The sequence below is a fragment of the Cervus canadensis genome, chromosome 30 (assembly GCF_019320065.1).
Source record: "Cervus canadensis isolate Bull #8, Minnesota chromosome 30, ASM1932006v1, whole genome shotgun sequence".
Classification (NCBI taxonomy): domain Eukaryota; kingdom Metazoa; phylum Chordata; class Mammalia; order Artiodactyla; family Cervidae; genus Cervus; species Cervus canadensis.
Genome location: NC_057415.1, coordinates 2,807,020 through 2,834,638, shown reverse-complemented (window position 1 = coordinate 2,834,638; position 27,619 = coordinate 2,807,020). Strand labels below are relative to the sequence as shown.

Sequence of the window (27,619 nt, the reverse complement as noted above, 5' to 3'; positions counted from 1 at the left end):
CTTTCGATCTTCAGTGAAGCATGTGGGATCCTTAGTTGTGGCATGTGAACTCCTTAGCTGCAGCATGTGGGATCGAGTTCCCTCCAAGGGACAGAAGCCGGGCCCCCGGGCACTGGGGGTGCAGAGTCCTGGAGCCACTGGACCACTGGGGAAGTCCCTGTAGCTGTCCTTACACACTTAGTCTTTTGATAAACACAAGCTCTAATTTCTAATGCAGTCCAATAATTTCCTATATCGCTAGTGTTTTTTGTGTATTGTTTAAGAAATTTTCCTCTACTTCAAGGTCATGAATGCATTCTATGTAATACATATTAGAAGCTTTATTGTTTTGCCTATCATATTTGAATGTGTTAGTCCATCTGGAATTTATTCTTGGGTTTAGAGTAGGGGTTAGGTTTAATTTTTTTCTCAAATAGATATCCTCAACCATACCAATACCATCGTTTCCCTACTACTTTGCAGAGATGCCTCTAGTGTAAATCAAGTGTCTATCCATGTGGGTCTGCTTCTGGATTCTCTGTTTCACTGCTCCTCTGTCCTTGAGCTAATAATTCCAGTTACTTTCTTCTTTGACCTTAAATATTCCCATATGAATTTCAGAAACTACCCTTAGAAGTTCCATATAAATTTTAGGGTCAAATTGTTAATATTTGACTTTGTATTGAATCTGCAGATCAATTTGGGAGTAACATATCTTTATAACATTGAATCTTCCAATAATCTATGAACATGGTATTTCTATTTATTTAGATGTCCTTTAATTTCTCTAATAATGGTTTAGTTTGTTGCTTAGAGGTATCACACATTATTTGTTAGATTTATTGCTAGGAGTGATATTGTCAATGGCATCTTTTTAAAAATTTCATTTTGTTTGTTGCTGGCAAATAGAAATACAGTGATTTTTGCTTTCTGACTTTGTATCCAGCAGCTCTGCTACATCTGTTTATTGATTCTAATAAATAATCTATAAACTTTAAAATTTCCTCTATATATAATCATATAAATAATGATCTATAAATCTATAAATAACTATCGCTTTGTTCCTTCCTCCTCAATCTTTATACCTTGCCTTTCTTTCTATTGCCTTACTGTACTGGCTACGACTTCTAATAAGATATTTTAAAGAGGTTTTGATAGCTGGCATCCTTGTCTATTCCCAATCACTAAGGGAAGCTTTCAATATTTCACATATGATATTTGCTAAGGTTTTCACAGGTACATTTGTCAGATTAAAGAACTCCTTTCTAAACCTAGTTTAAGAGATCTATTGTAAAATGAAGGATGAATCTTATCCAATGCGGTTTCTACACCTGGTGAGGTAATGATTTTTCTCCATTTTTTCCCTTAATGCAGTGAATTATATTAATTGATTGATTTTTTAAAAAAAACTCTGACCATGCCTGCAGCATGCAGGATCTTAGTTTTCCAACCAGGGATCAAGCTTGTGCCTCCAGATTTGGGAGCATGGAGTCTTAACCACTCAACTGCCAGAGAAGTCCCTGTTGACTGATTTTTAATATATATATTTTTTACTTTTCAATAGTTTTAGATGTATAGAAAAGTTAAGATAGCATAGACAGTTTCCATACACCCTCTCCTAGTTTCCACTATTATTAATATCTTACATTAGTAAGATATCTTCAAACATCTTATTTGAGTAAGTTATATTTTTCTAGAAATCTATTTTATCTAAGTTCTGAATTTTACTGGTATAAACTTATTCTTGTTATTTTCTTAATGTCTGTAGGATTGGAAATGAATGTTGTCTTCTTTTTCAGTTCTGTCATCAGTTATTTTTGTCTTTTTTACCAGAGATTTATCAATTTGACTGAAATGGGTACATTCTGGTTTTACTGCTCCCCTATCCTATATTTTATTTATTTAGTTAGTTTTTGAAGGGTGCCCTGCATAGCTTGTGGGATCTTAGTTTCCCGACCAAGGATTGAACCCAGTCCCTCGGTAGTAAAAGCAGAGCCCTAACCACTAGACCAGCAGGGAATTCCCTATACTGTATTTCGTTTTGTTTCTTATGCTTCTCGTAACTTCTTTATTTCATTCCACCTGCTTTCTTTAGGTTTAATATGCTAGCCCCTTTTTCTCTTTATTTCTTGAGACAGATTTTGATTTTTCACCTTTCTTCTTTTCCAACATATGCATCTGAGGCTATAAGTTTTCCTCTAAGTATGATGTTAGATGCATCTCTCAAGCATTATTGTTTATTTTTGTTCAATTTGGATCATTTTGTATTTAAGCACTGATTTTTACAAAATGTGGTATAAAGGTCAACTAAATTTACAATTTAATTTGTTCATGTAAATTGCCTTCAAAATACACTGTAGCTAAGATGTGTATAAAACTTTACATGCATTTTGGAAGCAATCACACAGAAGCAGTTGCTTTTTCAACAAAATTAGGCAGTTTCACATCCCTTTTGGTCCGTCTCCCACAGAATGTGAGGTGAGAGGCCTATGGACCTTGTTGTACACATTGAACCATTCTAGGTAATGATTCATCTTCTCTGCTTGTAGGTAACTTGAGACACTAAGCCAGATGCCTGATTAAAATTTCTGAAAGAGAACTCCTTGTTGATGGCATCTCTCTCACTTAATTCTGACCATCCAGCTGCTTTCAGGTCAAATATAACTCAGTTCCTCTTGTCTGCTGTCAACAGCAAACATCTGCTGAAGTTCTGGTTCCAACGCCAAACCCACGCCCGTCTGGGGCACTGCCTGCCTCAGGTTTCAATGTGCACTGCTTTTTATTTTCAGTTCAACTTATTTTCAAATTTTAATTGTGATTTATGATTTGACTGCTGGATAATTAAGTATATTTTAAAATTTCCTAAAACACGGTGGTTTCTAGTTATCTTTTTGTATTGACTTATATCTTATCTGCATACAGGCAGAATATAGTCATTGTGATTTTAATGCTTTGACACGTGAAACTTGCTCTTAACCCAGAACATTTTTTGTAAAGGTCAAGTTTTATAAGTGTTCATGTCTGTTTGAAAAGAAGGTATAGCAGGTATGTTAGACGCTTTCTCTTTACATGTCGATTGTTCTGCCACGAAGTTGTGTCCAGCTCTTTGTGACCCCATGAACTACAGCACACCCAGCTTCCCTGTCCTTCACTAGCTCCCACAGTTTGCTCAAGTGCATGTCTGCTGAGTCAGTCTAGTAGGTCAAGTTTATTATTTGCATTCTAATTTTCTACAACATTTTTAGTTTTGTTTGTCTGCTTATTTCTGCCAATTCCTGAAAAATATTTGTTAAATTCTCCCACTATCACTGTGGACATTTCTATTTCTCACTGTACTTTGGTTAATCTTTGCTTTATATATTATGAAGCCATTTTACAAAAATTTTTCATCTTTTTGTTTTAAAGTTTATTTCATGTAATTTTTCAGTATTTATTTTTATTTATTTATTTGGCTGTACTGAGTCTTAGTTGCAGCACATGGGATCAATGATCTTTTTTACAGCATGAGAACTCTTAACTGTAGCATGTGAGATCTAGTTCCCTGGCCAGGGATCAAAGCCAGGCACGCTGTGCTAGAAGCATAGAGTGTTAGCCACTGGACTACTAGGGAAGTCCCTATTTCATGTAATATTAATCTATCTGCAACAGCTTTTCTTTGGTTAGTAGACTATATTCTTCTTTTACTTTCAAATTTTCTGTATCTTTATGTTTTATCTCTTATAAAACATCATACAGTGTTTTCTTTTGTTTAATCTTACCTGACAATCTTATCTATTTACATGTAATGAGGTTGCTGACATATTTATCATCATTTATTTATCCTCTTTGCCCTAGTGTTATAAGTACCTTCCCTCCTTTCTTGCCATCTAGACTATTTTTTTATTATAGTCATGTTCCCCCTATAATTTAAAGATTACACACTTTTTAAAAAAAACTCTCTCTTCTTGAAAATTACTCTGCATATTACACCATGCATCTCTTACTTATCAAAATATAATGTTAACAGGTACTTCCCCCCAGCTTCCCCAGATAATATAAAGTCCTCAAACACTTTAATTCTATCCCACTGCCAACTACTATTGTCATATATTTTAATTGTCTTTTAAATTCAGTAAAACATTATTATGATTGTTTAATAAGGTCTACATTCATTTTATTTACCCATTTACGTATTTTCTACTATTCTCGTTATTTCTTCCTGACTCTCCAAGCTTCCATCTGGTATTTTCCTTCTGTTCGAGTAACATTCTTTAGAATTTCATTTAGTGTGGGTCTCCTGGTATTTCTTTTAGTATAGCGTTTACAGGGAGGAATACCTGAAGAGTGCTTATTTCTTCATTTTTAAAGGCTATTTCTGCTAGGTATAGAATTCTAGGTGTAGCAATTATTATCTTTCAGTGCTTTGAATATGTTAGTCCATGGTTTCCTCCTTCCATTGTTTCCATTAAGAATATACTGTCAGTTTAACTGTTCTCTTTTGAAAGTAATCTTTTTTCCCCCTGGTCTAATTAAGATCTTTTTCTTTGTCTTTCATCTGAAGCACTTTTACTGTGATGTACTTAGATATTATTTTCTTTGTATTCATTCTGCTTTGGTTTGGGGGACTTCTTCAATCCGCGGCTTAACTAATCAGTACTAAAAAACGTTTATCCATTATCTCTTCAAATACTGGTTGTACCCCATCCTCTCTCTCTCCTAAGATTGATTCCAAACACACAGCTGATATCTGTTCACTGTGTCTTCCATGTCTTACACTTTTTCTGAGTATTTTACTCTTTCTCTTTGTGATGTATTCTAGGTTGTTCCTTCTGACCTATATTCTACTTCATTTATTCTCTGTTTAGCTTTATTGAGTCTTCTATTAATTCATCTGTTAAGTTTTTTTATTTTTCATTCTTGGAATTTTCTTTTGGTGCTTTATCAGCTCTGCTACACTGTTTTTTTATAATTCACAGTTCTCTGTCAAAATTTTTAATTCAGTCTTTTATATTCTTGAACATAGTTAGCCTTGTTTAATTTTTTAGCACAGTGATTTTAAAGCTTGGTCTGATAAAGCTAACGTTTGAAGAACTTACGGGACTTTTTATTTCTCACTCCTTCTGCTCATTTTCACTCGTGTTGTTATGTCTTCTCATATATCTACTTATTTTTGGTTGTGAGCCATGTATTATATTTGAAAAACTTCAGTAGTTTAAGGTTCTATATAATGCTACCTTAGTCTGAAAAGGTTTGCTTTTGCCAGATGCTTGGGACTACCTTATTTAAATTTCAGAGATGGAAATGATCGAGGATAGTCCCTTTCAGGGAATTATATTTCTAGTTCATCCTTACTCTTACACAGATACAAGCTTTAGGGGCCCAAAACCAATCAGCAGAAGCTTAACCGCACTCTATCCATTTTTGACAAGTCATGAACTCCCAACTTTCTTAGCTTCTATCAAGAGGGCTGGTCAGTCTCTTAGCCCCCACTTTTGAAATTCATGAATGTGTTTAGGAGAAAATTAGTCCCAAATGTTACCAAATGTCTTACCTCTCTGGGTGTATGCTTTTCCCCAGATCTCTACTTGGTAATTTTTTTTCACTTCCTTGGCTTTCTGAATGCCTCTGAAGCAACTTTTTAAAATATTTTGTCTAGCTTTTCTACTTGTCTTAAGAGTCAGGCTTGGTTTGAACTGTCTGGCATTATTAAAGCAAAAATTCTTAGCTTTTATATCATTTGGATAAAACCAAAATTGTAATTTTAGTGTGGTTTCAGGAAGGAATGGATTTAGAAGTATGTTCAATTCACCAGCTTAACCTAAAACATTATTCTTTATCTCCCTTCAGAAAAAAAATTTTTTAAAGCCTGTATCAGTTTATAGCCACACACTTTGTTAAAGAAAAAGGAAATTAGAAGATTCTATACATTTACTTTTGTACTTAATATCTAGCACACTTTCCGTATCAGCACCAATAGCTCTACTTCATTTTTTCACTTTTTAATGGCTGTACTTCATACTATTCAATCTAACTCAACAAATATTTGCCTACTTTGCTCATTCACCTACTATACTTGGTTTTGAGGTGATAATGGTAAGCAAAAACTAATTTTGTCCTCATCACTCAAGTCCCTGTTGAGTGACTTGTAACAACATATATATATTAACAGTATAAATAAATGCAAAATTATAACTCTATCAAATGCTAAGAAGTTAGCACCATTGATGTGAGAACAGGTCAGGTGTGTTAGGTCTAGTCTGGGAGATCAGAAATACCTTCCATGATGAAGTGGCAGTAAGTTGAATAGGAACTAACTAGAAGAGAAGTGGGAAGGAAAGGAGGCTTACAGCAAGGAAATAATCTAACTCTATGTTGACAATCTACCATATGAATATATCATAATTGACTTACCCTGCTCTCCTCTGAGGGATATTGTGATATTTGAATCTTTTGCTACTATATATGATACTTTGATAAATATTCCCATATATAATTTTTGGTATAATTTAGGAATCTTATCCTTACAATACATATAATATAGCATTATAAGGATACATATAATAGCGTTAATACATACAAGAGAGTTCACAATAATTTCCACTTAGATTAAAATATAAAATTTACTAGATCTATTTCCTACATATTTCATTCTTTCCTAACTTGAATTCTTTGTTTTAATTTTCACTTGGCTGCACTATTTTCACAAGAACTGGTTCCCTGCAGTGATCTCCTATCCCATTCATAAAGGTAAACATAGTTATGCTCCATCTGCTCTGCACCTTCAATGTGGAATTTGAAGCCTAAGTATGTGCAGGACTTTCGTCTATATTCTCAAAGTAAGCTGGGCTTTCTTCACAACACAGATACTTCATCCTAACAGCTGAGTGAATCACCTTAGTATAAGCTTGGAGAGAATGAGGCAGTCAAGAGGTTTATGCTAAGGTGCCACCATCTTTTCAGAATCTCCTGCGTTCTCAGATGAGTTAGGATCTATGTTTAAAATCAAACCTCTCACAAAATACTAGGAAAAAAAAATACTTGGCTACATAAACAAAATGTAACTATATAAAAATCTCTCAGGCCAATAAGAAGAAAAACAAACAAGCATGTAACAGTACAAAAGGGGAAAATGCATGAATTGACAGCTCACAAAAAAGAAATAAAGGAGGTCAACAAGCACAAGAAAAAAATGCTCATTAGTCATCATAAAAATAGAATTTTAAATTAAAAAACACACCAGACTATAAAAATTAAAATAAGTAGTATTTAAGAGAGCACTGTGACCTACATGTTGCACATGACAAATGTGAACTGTTACAGCCTTTCCAGGTGATCTGTGTCTAAATTAAAATTGTAAGTACTGATTGACACAGATTTTCAATTTCTAGAAATCTATCCTATGGAAATAATCAAGAAAGTATTATTTTTCATTTCCTAATAGTGCTTTCCATTCTTTCATACCACATGTCAACATCTGGCTTTATTGTTTGTTTTTCTCACCACTAGAATACAAGCTTATTGAGAGCAAGGACCTATATAGTTCTTGGCACATATAAGGCATAAAATAAACGTTGATTGTTGGACAGAATATGCAAGGATTTATCTATAAAAATTTTCAAAACTGTGGAGTGGTAAAAGAAAAAAGTTGGAAAAAATCCAAAATCCATCAGCAGAGGATTGGTTAAAACAAACAGTAACCAACATGGACAACTATGTAGCCATTGAAAATTAGTCTACAAAAATACCAGTAAATGTATGTGATGCTATCACATGACTTCATTTTTGTTAAAAAGAAAAAAAGAGGAGAAAAAGATGCTAATAACAGTATTTATATCACGATGTTAACAGTGGGTATCTATGAGATGGTAGGATTACTGGTAACTTTTTCCCCTTATTCGTGGTTTCCTGTATTTTTCAAATTTTATTTTTCTACAACAAACACAATTATTTTTTACTAAGGCAAAGAAAATTCTCCAAAACAAACTAAAACGCAAACCAAAAGTTCTTTGTTTCTAGTTCAGAGAAGGAAAAGGCAAGTTTACCTTCAAGTTCATCATCAGAAATCAATTCATCATCAGAGCATATGTTGAGAATGTTAACCAGCATCTCTGTGACTAAATGACAAGACAAAATAGTCCAAAATTTGTGTAATTAATAAGGCACTTTCTCTAAAAGGATGTGGATATATAAACAAACATATATATATTAAATAAACACAGATAAAAATGATTGATTGTTTTGCTATTCAGAGTAGCTTAAGGAGCAGCATTAATGTAGACCTTCAAGTTTATACAGACTTGGGGGAAGATTACTTGTTCCAGTTAAAGCACAGAGTCTTTGAAGATTCTAATGCTTAACAACTTGATTTCATTTTAGACTGCTGCCAGTTTAGACTTTTCTACACTGACACACCCAGAAGATTCCCTCCCATTTCACAAAGACAGTAAGCCACCAGGCCGACGTACAACAGACTCACAGATTTGCACTGCTCATTTGCTGGTGCTCAGTCACTCTTGTCCGACTCTTTATGACCCCATGGACTGTAGCCCTCCAGATGGCTCTGTCCATGGAATTTTCCAGGCAGGAATACTGGAGCGGGTTGCCATTTCCTTCTCCAGGGATCTTCCAGACCCAGGGATCGAACCTGCATCTCCTGCATTGGCAGGAGGATTCTTAACCACTGTGCCACCTGGGAAGCTTATTTGTATAGACGCATAAATAGAATTCTAAGGATAAATCTTCCCATTTAAGTCTCTTTATCACAGAAGGAAAGGTTATTTTTACTGTTACTTGTTATTCTAACATCTTGATCATACAAGGACAGCTATTTTAAATTGATGCTTAGAAAAAGAAAATCACAATCAACTAGAATTATAATTTAAAATCCAATTAAGCGCCACTTAAAACTCTGTAGAGAACAATGAAAACGGAAAACACTTCTGATAACTTTAAGAAAAACTCTTCTGAACCATCAGGGAATGCATGCAAGTAGCAGGGTGTCACTAGTTAGGATAACTGATGGTCCCTGTCTTAGTTCTCTTACCTTTTTCCCCAACAAATGGCAAAGACCACGTGAAAACATCCATGAAGTTTGGAAGCCAGTAAGGGTGTGGAGAACAGTTAAACTGCCTGATATTCATGACGTTGTTTTCATATTTTAACACAGCAGCTAAAAAGGAAAAAGAAGAAAAATATCTGGCACGGAGGAACAGGACATGGTAAATGGTATACTGTATACAGCTGTGTACCTACTACCCAGATTTCAGGAACTGACTTTCCATTTATAAATTTAGGACACATGGAAAATCTTACAGCATGTTGTACAGTTTATTCTTTTAAGAATTATCCCAAAGAACAAAGTTACCTGAAGAGCTCATATAATAAAAGTACAAAAGAAACTTAAGCTCTGAGACTTCAAAGGTCTTGCATGGTAACTATCTATAGAAATCTCAGATTCCACATGAGAAAAATTTCATCATGATTTCCATTTATAGGCCAAATGGTTACAATTACAACTTTCCTTTGATGGCAAACATTTCTCATTAAATGAACACAGCCTGTTTTCCTAGTCATTAGCCAGGGCCAAAGATTTTATAAACTCTCTAGGAGTTTATAACATAGCAGTTATTAATTCATAGTGGGGAATGCAAATAGATGGTAAACTTGGAGCAGTTTAACAAGGTTCCAAGTAGATTAAATCACTTCTGCACACAATATGTGAATAAAAATTGTCCATCTCTCCTATACACAGTCAGTATACTGCTCACACTTTAAATGTTTAATATTAACCGGTTCATATACATATATTGCACACACACATACTTTGGTACCAAATTGATTCTCTTTATACTTAAAATTTTTTAAAAATCCATTCCCTTAGTTTGCATCACCAGCAATGCAATGTGGTTTGCATTATTCTGCATTATTCTATTAAATTATTCTTACTGTGATCATAAATAGAATAGGGTACAACAGTTCTCTAGAAATGACAGGTATAGGTCATCTCCTGATCCCTGTCTCTTTGCTTATTATAGATACCCTAGTATTCTCAAATTTTTAAGTCACTGAATATTTAAAATGTTTACCATATATTATTAAATAAATATATGAAAACAGGATTTTCAGCTTTTAAGAAGCTTCTAATACTGGTTACAATGTACATGTCCCATTATTTTCATGTATATGTATTTTATTTAAGTTAGACGAATATATAAATATTCAACAATTCCCTCAATCTACACAAGAAAAAGAGATGGACGGTGGACATAAAAATAGAAACAGAGATCTTTAAAAATCATGACTTAAAGGTCTTTCACGTAACCAGTAGAACTACTGATAAAAAATGTCTGTTCGTACCAGTAAGTCTAAAGAATATGCAAGAAAGAAAAGCGATAGGAAAAGAAGAAGGAAAGGGGGACAGAGTCATCTTTTTCAAGAGGAATAATGAAGCATCACCAGAGATTATTTTAGATGCCACATTTTCTTCCTTCCCCATCCCCCCTAAAAGGTTAAGAAATGACCAAGGAAAACAAGATTGTCGCAAGGTAAAGGATGTTACCAATTAAGTCAAGGCCAACAAAAAACTCAGAATCAACTGTGACTCTAAAATAGTTTACTAATGGAATGATCAAAACAAGACCAGATTAGAATGAGGCAAAGAACAAGCTGGCAGTTAGTTAAGCTAGTAAAGTGATTGCTGATTTAGATGACATGTTTTAGCTTAGCACACTGATAAATCCACCGGCCAATCAATAGACACTTTAATAGTAAGGTTAATAAAGGGAGTAAGAAGGGAACGTCTTCATCACAGATATGAGGGTGAGGGACAGACTGTCCTTGAGGAAGTCTGACGACATGAGTGGCACATACCATTCATAAGGGAGGAAACAAAAACAAAACTAAGTTTCTACTAGGAAAAGGGAAATAAGAAAGAACGGACTTAGGGAGAAGCAGAGTACTGAAGGATACCCAAGACTCGGAAAAGAATGATGAGAAGGAAAGCAAAAATCTAAGACTGGAAGAGAATTTAAGTCAAAGAAATGCCTTTTAAAAATGGACAGCAAGTCACTAAGGACATCCAGAGATAACTGATCCAAATCAGATTGAAATGAGACATGCCATTTCATAGTTGACTTTGAAATAGAGGAAATAAGTATACCATGGACCTCTTTTACACTTCTCTCCCCGACTGCATATACAAGATATGACTATAAAGTAATGAGACTTAAGAAACCATCAACAACAAACACACCAGACCTTATATATCAGATGAGTGTGGTCCTCTGATGTAATCACACCAGGCACAGTAACGGTAGGATGTTACAGCAGTGTAGCAATTTATAGTCTGACCAATGCTTTTAATATTCATTTTGATTACTCCAACTTATCTTCAACAAGTCTACGTGACAGTCATTTAACATCAACTGAGGCTCAGAGAAGTTCAGTATCTTGTTGATTGTGAATTTAAAAGTGAAGCAGGACTAGATTAGGATTTTTGCCTCCTAGCTCTCAAGTGTTCTTATCAATGTACCCTGCTGCCTTGCCGTGTGTTTAATCCAAAGATGCTGCCATTACTCAAAATGTTTTTGGAACTCTTCTTTTGGAATTACCTCCAGAGGCATTTTATAAGCAACACAAGGAAAACCAGTCTCATTACCTTATAATCATACCTTGTTCCTGACCCCAAATGGTATCGTCTAGCTTGATCACTCACCTTAGTCCTCAGTCTTGACTCCGAATGACTTTTGGCTGTTCCAAAAATCAAATCCACCCTCAAAGGACGAAGATTTCCCATCATTGAGGATAATCAAAAGAATGTGTCGCAGACTCTGAAGGCAATGCCAAAAGAGGAGTTCCAAAAATGTTTTGAACAATGGCAGCATTGTTGGAATAAGGGTATAAGCTCCCAAGGTAACTACTCTGAAGGGACCATACTCACTTGGATATATTTGTTCTGGCATGTTTGTTTAAAAGTTCTATTATTTTATAGTCATACTTTATCAACAACAAAATAGTTACAGAGGCATGTTACAGAAGAGGCTTTTAGGTAGAAGATCGTCCTGATACAAACTGATCAACTAGGGATCATAAAAGTTAAATTTTTTTAAAAAATGACTAAAACTACAAGAAAGTCTTAAAAGTAGAATTTCTGGATCAAAAGGCAAGTGTATATGCAAATCTCTTTTTTTTATGTGGGAAACTAAGGTTAAGAAAGCTATGTGACTTCCTAAAGTAACACTATTAGTTTTGAGCAGGGCTTGGACTAAACGAAGATTTTTCTGACTTTTGGTACAGTATTCATTCTAATTGTATCATTTTTCAAGAGAAAAACAGCTTAATAATAGACATTAAAACACTAAATAGTGACATTTTATTGAGGGACTGTTATAAATAAATTAGATTCACCAAAACCAATAATTTATGCTGTTTTAACTTCAACCTGAAGTAATTTATTTCTTCTTATTTTGATTCGATGGTGCAAGTCAAACCTACTGTAATCATTACTCATAATCACAGAGTCCCCAAATCCTTAGGAGATGAAAACTAAACAGAAGCCTAAATTCTAAGTTTCTTGGCCTTTGTTTCAATTAAGACTTCTTTTTTTTCTTATTTAAAATTTATAAATATATTCCAAAAATTACCTATGCACGTAACATAGGATTAAACTAGAGCTCACATTTACTCACAAATTCAAACTCAAGTATCGCTGGTCCCCTTTACCTTTGTTGTTATAGACATCGAGGTAATTGGGTGCAGAGAAAATCGTAATGAGCGATGGAAAGCCCGTCGTTTGGCTCTTCCTATACATTCGGTACCTGGAAGAGAGATGGCAGCCCGTCTGTCTTCATATTAAAAGAAGGAACTCTGCGGTGCTGCTGGGTTCAGAGTTTTGTTTTGCTCATTACTGCCGTTGTTGTTGGCTGTGCCATACAGTCAGCAGGATCTTACTTCCCCAACCAGGGGTCGAACCCACAACTCCTGCAGTGGAAGCATGGAGTCTTAGCCACTGAACTGCCAGGGAAGTCCTGGTCCAGTTTTGCTATAACTTACCCGGCATCTTGGGCTTCATGGGCTCTGATTATTGAGAGCAAATTATTGTTCTGCAGAAATTCACAAACTGCAGGGTAACTGTAAAAGAAAATTAGAAAACAGATTCAGAATGAAGACACTTGTCTTTTAATAGGAGGCAGGGGAAAAATCAAGATGAAATGAGTTGAGTATGTTTTAAATTTATAGGTTTGCATTACCACCGAACTTTTATTAACAGCTTAGGAATCATCACTCTTGTTCTCCCGTGTCACTCATACACCTCACTCCAGACCAAGGACACCCTGGACAGAAGGGAGCTCCCCTACCTTCTAATTGTTTTCTTTAACCCATAAGACTCATAACAATCATAATACAACGCCAAAACTTTTCTTGGTATCTTGATATTAAAAAAGTATTAATACCACAGCAGTGTGCTTGTGCATGCGCATGTGTGTGTATAGTAGATACCAAGAACTGAATAGGGGCTTTCTGAATGGCAAATACCCAATAGGAAGAACTAGAGGATACAAAATTATCCCAGAATTATCCAAGGGTTACTTATTTAATTTAGGTTTAATCTTTGTTTCTTATTATGTTCAATAAGTTTTAAAACAGGTTGCACATTCATTCACGTGGTATAAAATGGAAAGATACAAAAAGTTCTACAGTGAAATGTCTCCCTCCAGCCTACCTCTATCTTCCAGTTACCTTGGAATCATCCAATGTCCGTGATTTCTTTGAGAGCCCTTCAGAGATACTTTACTCAATTTCATGCAATTATACACACACACATGCATAGCCCACTTTAAGAAATGTTATCAGATGGTACACATAGCTTTTTTTTTTTCACTTTATACTAGTGATTATTCCAATCAGCATATAAAGGATTTGTTTTCTTTTTTTCATTTCTTTAAAAAACAGACTCATTGCATTGTCTGGTATATTCCTTTGTCGGGATGTACAACCATTTATTTAACTAGTCTTCTATTGAATGTTTAGGTTGTTTAAAATCCTTCAGCATAAACAATGCAGGAAGGAAAACCTTGTACATGCATTTTACACATTTTCGAGTACAGTGGATCCCCATCACTTGCAGCAGCTGTGTTCCACATAGAGTTGCTGCAGAACGGAATGACAGAACACTGAACCACTGCTCCGAGGGGAGATACACGGCCAGGGTCCAGTGGGCCTCTGGTCACAACGTTTCATAAACCCATCAACACACAGCCTTGTTCTATATGTGTTTCTGTGCAAAGACCCTGACTGAAGATAACAGTGTTGATTCATGAACATGGGACTCACGGCCAACAGGGCCATACTTATTCCTGAATGAAACTTATCTAACACACCACAGCCTCCTGGCACTTAAGAACACTAGATAGCTCTTCAGCACTATGCTTGGGGTGATTTTAAACAGCAAAACACCAACAAAAACGTGGGAAATGTTTCACTAAATAGAGCACAGAAAAAATACTTGCTTACAGGGTGAGAGCTGAAATAAGAAGGCAGAGCAACTGTGCCTTCAACCTCAGCGGGAACGTGCAACGGGTGACCCACATTTTCCATTGCTCTGTACACACGAATGTCTGTGAGTGACCGGGACTGCTGTGAGTATGACTCTGGGGTTACAAATAAAAACAAGCAGGCAGATTTGCAAAGCAGAATTCGTGAATAATGAGGATCCAAGATCATGAATGATAATAGCCACAGGATTACACTTTAGAAGTAGAAATTCTGGAAAAAAGGCCAAGGCCATTTATAATTGAGAAATATTGTCAAGCTGACTGTCACAGAAACTGTACCAATTTATATTCTCCTAAAGATAAAAGACTTTATGCTCTTTATTTTAAGCAATGTAAAGAGAAGTAAAATTTAAATGATTCCATCGTATTAGTCACTGCTAAAGTTGGCAGAATAGAATGAAAAAGTTACTTAGAAGAATGTTAAAACTATGGGAAAACTGAGGTTTCTTTTTGTGTGTGGATTTCCTTTAATGAATGCATTATCTTAAGCAACTATCAGAGATTTTTAGGGTACTAAATACAGATATGATTTATTGGAATAAAATATTGGAATTTTTTAAAAAGTAGGCTTCAAACTTCCCTGAACCTCCCTAGTTTGGAGTGGCAAAGCACAATAAAAGCTCACATAGGAGATTTAAGACAACAATCAACTTCCAGGAAATGTCCTGGGCTTAGTTCACAATGTCCTGTTCTTTTTATATCTTTGCCAATACCAGCAGTTCCAAAAGCTAGAGAGCTTTTAAAAAAATAACAGGATTCCCTTGTCTCAGGCTTACTGAACCAGAATCTCTGACAGAAGAACCAAGAAATCTTTTATTTTTCAAGAAGTCAATAGTGGATGTTTGGGAACAAATAATCTAGATCATGTAGAGTCAGACAACAACACTTAAACACTACAAGATGTTGTGTTCAATTGTGTTTGGTATATTACACTTATTAGGGCATAACACCTAATAAAGTATAAAAAACAAGCAAAGGAAGAAAAGCGTTTTCTTCCTTTTATTAATCAAAAAATTAAGTAGAAGTCCCTGAATGACACAGATTCAAGATACCAAATATGCAGTTAAAAATATTTTGATAAAGTATATTACAACTTCCTCTTCTCATTTTCTGAGGATTCAGTTTAGTTCAGTTGCTCAGTCTTGTGCAACCCTTTGTGACCCCATGGACTGCAGCATGCCAAGCTTCCCTGTCCATCACCAACCCCCAGAGCCTGCTCAAACTCTTGTTCATCAAGTCGGTGATGACATTCAACCATCTCATCCTCCGTTGTCCCCTTCTCCTCCTGCCTTCAATCTTTCCCAGCATCAGGGGTTTTTCCAATGAGTCAGTTCTTCGAATTAGGTGGCCAAAGTATTGGAGCTTCAGCTTCAGTATCAGTCCTTCCAATGAATATTCGGGACTGATTTCCTTTAGAAATGACTGGTTTGATCTCCTTGCAGTCCAAGGGACTCTCAAGAGTCTTCTCCCAACACCATAGTTCAAAAGCATCAATTCTTCGGTGCTCAGCTTTCTTTATAGTCCAAATCTCACATCCATACATGACTACTCGAAAAATCATAGCTTTGACTACATGGACCTTTGTTGGCAAAGTAATGTCTCTGCTTTTTAATATGTTGTCTAGGTTGGTCATAGCTTTTCTTCCAAAGAGCAAGTGTCTTTTAATTTCATGGCTGCAGTCACCATCAGCAGTGATTTTGGAGCCCAAGAAAATAAAGTCTCTCACTGTTTCCATTATTTCCCCATCTAATCTTAACTGAGGATTAGCTTACCTGTAAAAATAAGAACACCCTCGGACAGTGTTGTGGGTGTAGTGTTCCAAGGTCTTTTCACTGCCATAATCCTCCGAGGGATCAGACCAAAGCAGGTCACATACTGGCCCAAAGGCTGGAGGTTCTTTAAACCTGTCTAACTAGAAGACACGCAAAAGCCAAAAGAAGAGAAATCATGAAAGCAAAAGAGCTTTTGGAAACCGCATGTGCACGTTCAGACGCTTCTGTCATGACCGGCTCTTTATGACCCCATGGACTGTAACCCGCCAGGTTCCTCTGTCCATGGCATTTCCCAGCAAGAATACTGGAGTGGGTTGCCATGCCCTCCATCTGGGGATCTTCCCGACCAGGGACTGAACCCTCGTCTCTTTAGTTTCCTGCACTGCAGACGCATTCTTTACTGCTTAGTCACCAGGGAAGCCCTGGTAGAGGTCAAAAAAAGACCCTTCCAACCATAAGACTGTATTAGGAGAGTGGGCAGTAACCCCTAAAGAATTTTCCTTTAGGATGAAAATGAACATTTAAAAATTTAGATGCACTGTTTTTACTAGGTTTTGGTAATAAATTTTAATTAATATCTATATCCCTATGGTAGAAAAGGATCTCCTTACATCCTCATCTTAAAAGTGGTGCTCATTTAATTAGAATGTGAAGTCCATCACTATAGAAACATACTATTTATGAGAAAGACTCTGTAAAGTTTATTTCAATTGCCTAGGTAAGTCCAGGTTACCATGAGAGCAGCAAGGGTTTTTCAATGGCTCTGTTCATTGTTTATCTCATTCCAATGGAGATTTATTTTAAAGAATGCTAGTTCTGAGGGGTTTTTTTTGCAAAAGGTTTCATCCTTTCCATTCTGTGCAGTGGAGGCATTTCAAAGTTATTAAATGAACTGATTACTAGTCATTGGTCACTGGTGCTTTAGTTAAAAAGTGAAAACAGAGAAACAAAAGAAACCACACCCACCAAGTAACTAGGAGAGCTGAATGCCAAGAAAAGGACTCCTACTGAATGAAAGGGGAGCTTTTTATTAATACAATTGATTTAGAATTGTAAAATTTGAGACTCACAATGTAAAACAGTGAAAGTGTCACTATGTAAAACAGTGAAAGTGAAAGTCGCTCAGGGTGTCCAACTCTTTGTGACCCCATGGACTATATATAGTTCATGGAATTCTCCAGGCCAGAATACTAGAGTGGGTAGGCTTTCCCTTTTCCAGGGATCTTCCCAACCCAGGGACTGAATACCAGATCTCCCACATTGCAGGCAGATTCTTTACCAGCTGAGCTATCAAGAAAGCCCAAGAATATTGGAGTGGGTACCCTATCCCTTCTCCAGCAGATCTTCCTGACCAAGGAATTGCACTGGGGTTGCCTGCATTGCAGGCGGATTCTTTACCAGCTGTTTATTTAATAACAAGGCAGCAGAAAAGGCTGTGCATTATTACTACCCTCTTACCCTGAAAATAGTAACTTCAAGTCAGAGAAAATAGTTCTCCAAACAGAAAATTTTTTAGTTTCCGTACCTGTGTAAGAGAGGTAAGAGAATACCTCGCTTCATGATTCAGTCTTGGAAGTTTGTGTGACTCTAAAAATTCGTTTATTTTAGGTTGCCCTATTTGTTGGTATATAGCTATTCATAATATTCTGTCGTGGGGCTTCCCTGCGGTTCAGCAATAAAGAATCTTCCTGCCGATGCAGGAGATGCAGGTTTGCTCCCTGGGTCGGGAAGATTCCCTGGTGGAGAAAATGGCAACACACTCCAGTATTCTTGACTGGCAAATCCCCTGGACAGAGGAGCCTAGCGGGCTACAGTCCACAGGGTTGCAGAGAGTCAGACATGACTTAGCCACTAAACAACAAGAGAATACAAAGGCAGAGGAGAGAAGACGATGATGCAGAACAATATAATTGAAAAAAGACTGACCGCCTTTTTTCAATCGTGAAGATACATAATCCCTGAAAATCATGATTACCAACGAAGGCAAGTATAGCAATTAAACTCTATCATCTAAAAAGTCAAAGTCAATGAATTTCACAGCTGAAGAGTCCTCAGCCCACCCATTTCAACTTCCTCATTTTACAGAGAAGAAAATCTAAGAGGTTAAGTGATTTGCTATGGGTTACACAATTAATGGGGGCTTCCCTGGAGGCTCAGATGGTAAAGAATCTGCCTGAGATGTAGGTAAACCAGGTTCAATCCATGGGTCAGGAAGATCCCCTGGAGTAGGGAATGGCAACCCACTCCAGTATTCTTGCCTGGAGAATTCCATGAACAGAGAAACCTGTTGAGCTACAGTCCATTGGGTCACAGTCAGACACAACTGGATGACGAACACTTTCACTTCCTATCACATAATTAATGGCAGAACAGGGATTAGAACCCTGGTTTTCTTCCTTCCTTCAGTTTGGTCACTCAGTCATGTCTGACTCTTTGTGACCGCATGGACTGCAAACGCACGTCCTTCGAGTTCGTGATGCTATCCAACCATCTTATCTTCTGTCATCCCTTCTTTCCTTATTGCAATATAATTTAAAGTTTCAGGACTATACTCAAAATATGTTATGTTTCTAGTTTGTAAAAGCCAGGTTTTGTTAAAAATTAGACATTTACTGGAAGATATACAGGAAAGATGTTAATAGATGCTATTGCCCAATAAAAAATCACTGGTGATTTGTTTTTCTTACTTTTAGTTATCCATATTTAAATTTTTCAGCAATAAAGACATATTAGTTAACTGCAATAAAAAACAAAATTAAAAGCATATTTACTCCATGAGACTAATGAATGCTTACTTACTTTCCGAATGTCATCTAAACAAGTAATTTCAGGTGACATTCCTCCATGTACACACAGAAACTGCTGGTTTAAGAGGGCAGCAAGAGGAAGACAGTCAAATGTTTCCATACATGCATCGTACACCTGTTCAGAATATTTGATTCGACCTATTAAAGGGAAAACAAAGGAGGAGAAACAGAATTTATCATTCCTGACAAAGGATACAGGCCAAATGATTATAAAGCTACTCCAAAGCCATTTAATGCAGGCAAATTCAGAAACAATCATCTTTGTAAAGATATTTCTGGAAAGTTGTGGATAAAGGGTAGACAAAATCTCCAACTTTTTCTAAAGACAAACGTGACCCTGGAATAAGTTGCTAGTTCTGCTGCCCTGGAAACCTGATAAAGTGAATACAATCACCTGTGTCATTAGGCAATGATGTTTATGGTAAAAAACTACCTCATCACCTCAGTGCTCAGTTGCTAAGTCATGTCTGACTCTTTCTGACCCCGTGGTCTATACCTGCCAGGCTCTTCTGTTTCCTTGCACCTGAGCTGTGACTAGGAGCAGACTGGGGGAAGGGAAGGCAAAAGGCAAGAAACCTCTGGACTGAGGCATGGACTCTGCACTCCCAAGAGGACTCCTCCGTGAAAACGGATACCTGGCGCTGCCTCCTGGGTTGCGCTCTTTAGGATAGATGACAAGCACCCATGGCCCATGGTCGCTCGTGAGTCTGAGTATTTTATTGGTTCTAAAAAGCCTTCCTGGTGGTATTGAAAATATATAAATAGAAACTGAAATTTTAGGAGTCATCAATAAAATGTCAGTAATATTTTTGCTCAGGATTTTTAAGGTCTTTAAGCAAATTATGTCCTATGCTCTTTTAGGTAAAAACGTTCATCTTAGTGAACTGTATTTTAATGTGGTGGTTGTTTTTGAGGCTACAGAACAGCAACCAAAATACTCCAGTGGGCTGAGTTATCTAGTCATGATATATAATAGTTGAGGTCATGAGAGGTCATGAAAGAACAGGTAATAGTTGAGAAGTTGGAAGAGGGCTTCCCTGGTGGCTCAGATGGTAAAGAATCCTCCTCCAATGCAGAAGACGCAGGTTCAGTCCCTGGGTCGGGAAGATCCCCTGGAGAAGGAAATAGTAATCCACTCTAGTATTCTTGCCTGGAGAATTCCCTGGACAGAGGAGCCTGGTGGGCTATAGTCCATGGGCTTGCAAAGAGTTGGACACGACTGAGCAACTAAACAATAACAAGCTGGAAGATGGCTTTAGTTTAAAGAGAGAGGGAACATCTTCTTGTTCTTTGGCCTTGGGTTCAAAAACCCAGTATTCTAGGAGGTGCACATTGGTAGACACGGCCAGAAGTTGTACAGGCAGGCAGCCCTACAGAACTGTGAGCTCCTCCACCTCTTCCATGATTTCATGAAGATGACGGAAAGCCTACAAGGGCCCAGACGGCGATGCTACAGCGAGTGAGTCAGACTGTCCAGTTTAATGATTTCTGGGTTTACTGCCTTCCTCTCATCTCCATGCTTTTAAAAGTGTCAGAGTTCAAGTATCAGAGCCTGGTCCTGGCAAGGCTTTGGGGAATAAAATGAAGGGTGATGGGTCCGGATGTGGGTCAGAGTGCAATTCCTGGGTAGCAGGAATGACTGGGCAGAGATTCCTGAAGGGAAGGTGTAAACCAGTGGACCACTCTTCCTCCCCGAGGGTGGGCACTGTCCCTTTACTGCCAATACTGATTAGGATTTGAGGACATTAAGGGAGTCTGTGGGTTCCTTTAGAAACTTTTAAAGAATTCTGTATTACCACAAAGGCAATTAAAATCTATTTCACAATATATGCTGACTCTATTACAACATCCAAGTTAAGAAGAGCCATGTCTTCTACATCTTTGTATCTGCTTGCAATTACATCCTTCTATTCTCCTTTGCATCTGAATACTTCACCTTTGGCTATTTCAAAAGTAGACCTAGTAATAGCCATAAAAAGTTCTGAAGGGAAAAAAGGCAAGGGAAAAAAAAGCCTTTCATTTGTGCCCAGTGATTTACTTTTTCTCTTGTAAATCCATGGAGCCAGAGTTCCCCTTGTTGCCAACATCAATAAGCAAGTCCTTTGTAAGAGTCCTAAGGGTGCATATAGGCAGGATTTTAATTACATATTAGTTCATGCTCCAAACACCATTTTACACCAATAAACTGCCTTTCAACCCTAAGAATGACTCAAAACAATTCCTTAGCCTATTTCCAGAAGAATGCCAAGTCTGAAGAAAGAAATACAGTGTCTTAACCCATTTTGTAAATTGGAAGAGGAAGTCACGAATCAAACTAAGCTCACAGCCGAAATATGAGTTACAGAATGTTCTCGTTTTTATGTTCTCAAAGTTCTGAGTAGATACATAAACACCAATTCTTCTTTTCTGAGGGGTTAGACTGCAGATGATTTAGTTTAACTGCATTTTCTATGATGGATATATAATTTTTCTATAGTAATATTTATTATTATATTATCTTTATTATTAAAATTTGTTGAAGGTTCACAATGTCCCTGTGCCACCTTAAACACAGTGGAGTGGAGTCTGGAACCTGACTGCCTGGACCTGAACCTCAGCCCCACCACTTACTAGCGATAGTACTTTGGACAAATTCCTTAACTCTGTCTTCATGTTCTCATCTATAATATGGGCCCAACAATAATGCCCACCTACATTACAAGGTTGCTATGAGGATCAAGTGAATTCACATATGTAAAATGCTTTGAAAAATGTGTGGCACAAAGTCGGTACTATACAAGTTTGGGTTTTTTTTTTTTAATATTTACTTACTTATTTGGCCACACCAGGTCTTAGTTACAGCATGCAGGATCTTTAGCTATGGCATGCAGGATCTAGTTCCCTGACTGAACCCAGGCCCCTGTTCATTGGGAGCACAGAGTCTCAGACCCTGAACCACCAGGGAAGTCCCAGTAAGTGTTAACCAATAAAATTACCTTATCTTATCCTCAGAGAAACTCTATCAAGTAGGTACTATCACTGACTTCATTAAAAAGTTCAGGAAACTGGGCTCACTTGTCCAAAGCTGCAACTAGTAAGTAATGGAACTAGAACTTGAACCTGTTCATGCTCTTAACATGATGCCATACTCCTCCTCCCAGTCTTTATTTTTTAAGTTAAATATTTAGTAGGAGAATCTAAAGAGCCAAATATATAGTTACTGAAGGTTAAACGAGCTGACTTGAGTGTTTTATTTTCATGATAAATTGTAAGGAACATCCCATAATGAAGTAAACGTGCACCTCGGTCACAGGATCACACTGATAACAAGTTCTAACCAGTATCAATAATAGAACATGAACAAAACAAAATTCTCACCAATATTCTTTCAAAGTAATTTTGAGAGTCAACACTATTTGCAAAAAACCATGAATTGCTCTAAACAGTGGTTATATATATTTAATTTTTATTTGCTTTCGTTTTTTTTTTTTTTAAAGGTAATAGGTTAAAAAAAAAGTTTCAAAATTAGTGTCTCTTGCCCCTCCTTTAGGCAACTAGTTTTCTGGGTGTCTTTGTAAGATATTTGATGCACATACATGCAAATATGTGTATTTCCCTTTCACAACAGCCTTTTGTTTTTTACATAAATGTAGCATATCTACTTCGGAGAAGGCAATGGCAACCCACTCCAGTACTCTTGCCTGGAAAATCCCATGGACGGAGGAGCCTGGTGGGCTGCAGTCCATGGGGTCGCTGAGAGTCGGACACGGCTGAGCAACTTCCCTTTCACTTTTCACTTTCATGCATTGGAGAAGGAAATGGCAACCCACTCCAGTGTCCTTGCCTGGAGAATCCCAAGGACGGCGGAGCCTGGAGGGCTGCCGTCTATGGGGTCGCACAGAGTCGGACACGACTGAAGCGACTTAGCAGCAGCAGCAGCATATCTACACTGTTTTCACTTGCTTTTTGGACCTTTTTTTCCTGGTTGTAATGTGTGGCATGTTGTATCTTAGTTCTCTGACCAGGGATGGAACTCGGCCTCTTGGCAGTGAAAGCATGGAGTCCTAACCACTGGACCATCAGGGAATTCCTGCTTTGGGGGCTTAAAAACATATTCTGGAGATCACGCCACATCATTACATGAAGAGCTTTGTAATTTTTAAATACCTACATAATATTTCACTTTATGGATATAAAACAATCTAAGGACACCAATCTCTTGCTACTGTAAATAATGCTTATATAAGTAATGAACAATGGCAAACAATATTTGTTTACTAAAAAAAAATCAACTTGTCATAACAATACTATTTTCATTAGCAAAATTATAGGAGTTTCTGGAACATCCTGAAATTTTAGTAATGTTTAACTACACATCAAAAAAGGGCCCCTGGAAAAAAGAAATTAACTTACTTTAGAAATTTGAACCCAGAGCTATGAGATGGAATCATAAAACCACTAGGTTACTTGCTTTCTAAATATTATAGCAATAAAGAAATGTTTTTGCAAAGATAAATAATATGTCAAAAATTAACTGTTATACTTTGCTAATCAAACTATCTCTGAAAAACTTATCTCTGGATTTGAAAGAAACTTTAAAAATATCTGCAATATAAAGTACTTTAAAACTTGATATAATAAAAGCCTCCACCTGCCCCTTTTGGAAATATTAACAAGACTGCAGCTGCAAAATTTGGAACTAAGCATCACTTGGCAGTCATTATAAGTGCTGATTCTAAATGCCACGGTGTCTCTATAAGAAAGATCAGCTTATCAGTAAAAACACTTGTGCAAAGCAGCACACACGCTCTTTCCTTATATAGGAAAAAAAATTGAAATTGTGCTTGAATTTGTGTGTTTATTCCAAGATTTATTTACATTTCAGATGCAGGGTTAGAATCAGGAGTACGTTGGTAGATGAGAGGGAAAAACGTGGTTTAACTAAAAAATTAAAGCATGTGAAAAGTAAATAAAAACCTGAGATAAGAAATTCTGTGCAAAACGACAGACTCAAAATGTTTCCCAAAACTATTGTGTATCTTCTAAAAATAGCCTGAACCAAGTACACTCATCAAAAAAAGCTCTGAACAAAACAGAGGAAAAACTAAATTTACCTAAAAAACCCTGAATCTTAATTCAAAGGCATCCATACACCTCTTTCTTCATTTCTTGTATATTGCTAAATATTGGGCATTCCAGGGCCTTTGAGAATTGCTTAATATGAACTGTTTAATTTTCCCAGGTAAAGAAATAGAGACATAATGAGAACCACTCCAACATTTGGCTTAGAAAAACAATGCAAAATACTTCCAATTTTTAAATCACTTAATGAAGTGGTTCTCAAATGACAAATAGTAGATATGTGCCGAGCCTCTGTAACAGGTGTTCTTAACTAGCAGTGTGCTACAGAATCACCTGAGATGCTTTAAAAAGTTAAGGATTTCAGCCCCAGTTGGATAATTTGGAAGTTACCAGTTTAAAACCTTGTTATAATATTAATAGTATTACATGGCGGTGATGAAAAGCTAATTCAAGGAGTCTAGGGGAAGACAATTAAAAGTACTAATCTTCCTGATCTAACTCCCCACAGGTAATCACTGTGACCAATTATTTCTGTACCTTACATATTTGTAATTTACAAAGGCGATCACACTATACATGTTCTGCAAATGGCTTTGGTCACCTAACAACATATTTAACATCTCTCCATATCAGGACATACATATCCACCTTGATCTTACAACAGTTGCCTAGCATTCCATTTTTAAGATGTATTATCTCTTATTTAAGCAGCTCCTTACTGACATTTGCTTCCCTGGTGGCCCAGGTGGTAAAGAATCTGCCTGCAATGTGGGAGACCCAGGTTCAATCCCTGGGCAGAGAAGAATCCCCTGGAAAAGGGAATGGCTACCCACTCCAGTATCCTTGCCTGGAGAATTCCATGGACAGAGGAGCCTGGCAGGTTACAGTCCATGGGGTTGCAGAGTTAGACATGACTGAAGTGACTTAGCACACACATACAGGAGCATGTATGAAAGTTATACGGAAACATTACACCACTTTACATAAGGAACTTGATAATCTGCAGATTTTGCTATCTGTGGGAGTCTTGGAGCAACTCCTCAGGGACATCACGGGATGGCTATGTGTGTGTGTACATATGTATAGATTTGAACTATTTCAGGATAGGTTTTTATGTAGACAGAATGGAAATCTGTATCTCAAATAGTGAGCTGCTGCTGCCGCTGCTAAGTCACTTCAGTCGTGTCTGACTCTGTGTGACCCCAAAGACGGCAGCCCACCAGGCTCCCCCATCCCTGGGATTCTCCAGGCAAGAACACTGGAGTGGGTTGCCATTTCCTTCTGCAATGCATGAAAGTGAAAAGTGAAAGTGAAGATGCCCAGTCATGTCCAACTCTTAGCGACCCCATGGACCGCAGCCTACCAGGCTCCTCTGTCCATGGGATTATCCAGGCAAGAGTACTGGAGTGGGTTGCCATTGCCTTCTCCGAAATAGTGAGCTAATAGTTATTAATTTTAAGTGATGTAATTGTGTGGACAATATACATCTTTGGACTTTTTAATGTTTTCCAAATATTCCCATGGGGGAAACTCAAAAGTTATTTTGCTTAAATAGTGGAGCCTAGGTTCTCACTAGAAAATGAAACAAAACAAGAACAAAACAGAACAGGAAGCATTTGAGGTCCATTAGTTTCTTGTTTGTGTGTTTAATTTGCTTTGAGATGAGCTAAAGCATAACTTCTAAAAAGTTCCGAAGAAGTGATTATACTTACATTCCTGTTTGAAGGTAAAATATTCTGTAAGATGCCTGCATTCATGATTTCCTCGAAGCAGAAACAATGTTTTGGGATGATTGATCTTTAAACTCCATAAATACAGCACACACTACAAGCCAAACATAAGGATAAAATTTTTATTTTTGATTACAATAACACATAAAGACAATTTATACAAGTTCCAATGACTTGCTGTAATGGCATATCTCATTGCTATTCCCAAGACAAAATGTGAGGAATCCGTCTTTTGAGTGTGACCTGCTGCTGTTGCCCTAGAATTCTTTTTGTTTGTTTGTTTTTGTCTTGGCCTCACTGTGTGGCAGGAAGGATCTCTGTTCCAGATCAGGGACTGAGCCCAGCCCCCTGAAGTGGAAGCGCAGAGTGCCAACCATTGGACCGCCAAGGAATTCCCTGCCCTAAAGTTTGAAAGAACAAAGGAGAGTAGCCTTCACAGAAATCTCTTCTTACTTTCTGCTCCCATATTCTGTCTAGATATCTAGATCTCTATGATAAAGCCACTCACACACATACCTTAGGCCTAAAACTTGTATTTTATTTAGTGGAGAAACACTAGAGACATTTCCACTAAAATCAGGAACAAGGAAAGATACGTACTATCACCACCACTATTCAGAGGTATTAGTCAACTGAATTCAACAAAAGAAGTCAATGAGAGGCTTAAGAATGAGTAAAAATAAAACTGTTCCTATTTGAAGATAATATAATATCCTACCAGAAAAACTCCAGAAAAATCAATGATACAACTAACTAAAATAATAAAAAAGTTCAGTAACATGAAAGGATATAAAATCAATGTGTGAAACCATTAGCCTTCATATATACAAACAATATGTAGGACACAATGGTAGACAAAACTCCATTTACAACAGCAGCAAAGAAGATTAAACATAAAGGAATAAACTTAACAAGAAGTGTGCAAAACTCACACTAGGAATAACTTGAAAAAACACTCCTGAAAGACACAAAAGGAGACATGAACAAATAGACTTTCCCTGTTTTTGTATAGGATGATTCGCATTAAAAGAATATAGTTCTTCCAAGTTTATAAACTCATTGCATTTCCAATGGAAATACCATAAGCTATTCTATGGAATTAGATGAATTGATAATTAAATTTATATGAAAAAATAAACATGCATGAATAGCCAGGAAACAGAAAAACACTGAAAAAGAGTATTAAGACATACTGTAAAATTTCTAAATTAAAACAGTGGTCCTGACACATATATAGATAAATATACTAGTATAACAAAATGGTCAGAAATTAATCCACATACTAATCCACGTAAATCCAAGCTCCGGGAATTGGTGTGTGCTGCAGTCCACGGGGTCGTAAAGAGTCGGACACATCTGAGTGACTGAACTGAACTGAACTGAATCCACGAATACGTAAAAATTTGAGATATAAGAAAAGTGGCATTCATTTATTTTTTAAAACTGACATGTAAATATATCTGTATATGTTTAACCTATCTCTGAAAGATCATACAAGAAGCTCTTAACAGTGATCGTATGGGTACAATGGCTAATACATGAGAAGATGTTTAATTGCACTAGTAATCAAAGAAATAATAATTGAAACAACAATATACCCATCATTTTGGTAAATGTTAGAAAATGAGATAAAAGCAAATTCTGGAAAGAGACGGGAAGAAACATGAATTCTTAGGTGCTGCTGGTAGGCATATAGACTGTTACAGCTATTCTAAAGAGTGATCTGAAATACTCAGTTC

General features: G+C 36.8%; 1 protein-coding gene across 4 annotated transcripts in view; it reads right to left on the bottom strand.

The window, feature by feature from the left end:
- Nucleotides 1-27,619, bottom strand: part of PPP3CC (protein phosphatase 3 catalytic subunit gamma) — an 81,318-nt gene that overhangs the window by 12,892 nt on the left and 40,807 nt on the right. For all 4 annotated transcript variants that reach the window (XM_043453090.1, XM_043453093.1, XM_043453091.1 and 1 more), the window contains exons 4-10: nt 25,863-25,974; nt 19,082-19,227; nt 16,283-16,422; nt 13,009-13,086; nt 12,679-12,773; nt 9,002-9,127; nt 8,001-8,072 (exon numbers count right to left, since the gene is read on the bottom strand). In XM_043453090.1, coding sequence (XP_043309025.1) covers nt 8,001-8,072; nt 9,002-9,127; nt 12,679-12,773; nt 13,009-13,086; nt 16,283-16,422; nt 19,082-19,227; nt 25,863-25,974 — 769 coding nt within the window. The remainder of the gene's footprint in view (nt 1-8,000; nt 8,073-9,001; nt 9,128-12,678; nt 12,774-13,008; nt 13,087-16,282; nt 16,423-19,081; nt 19,228-25,862; nt 25,975-27,619) is intronic.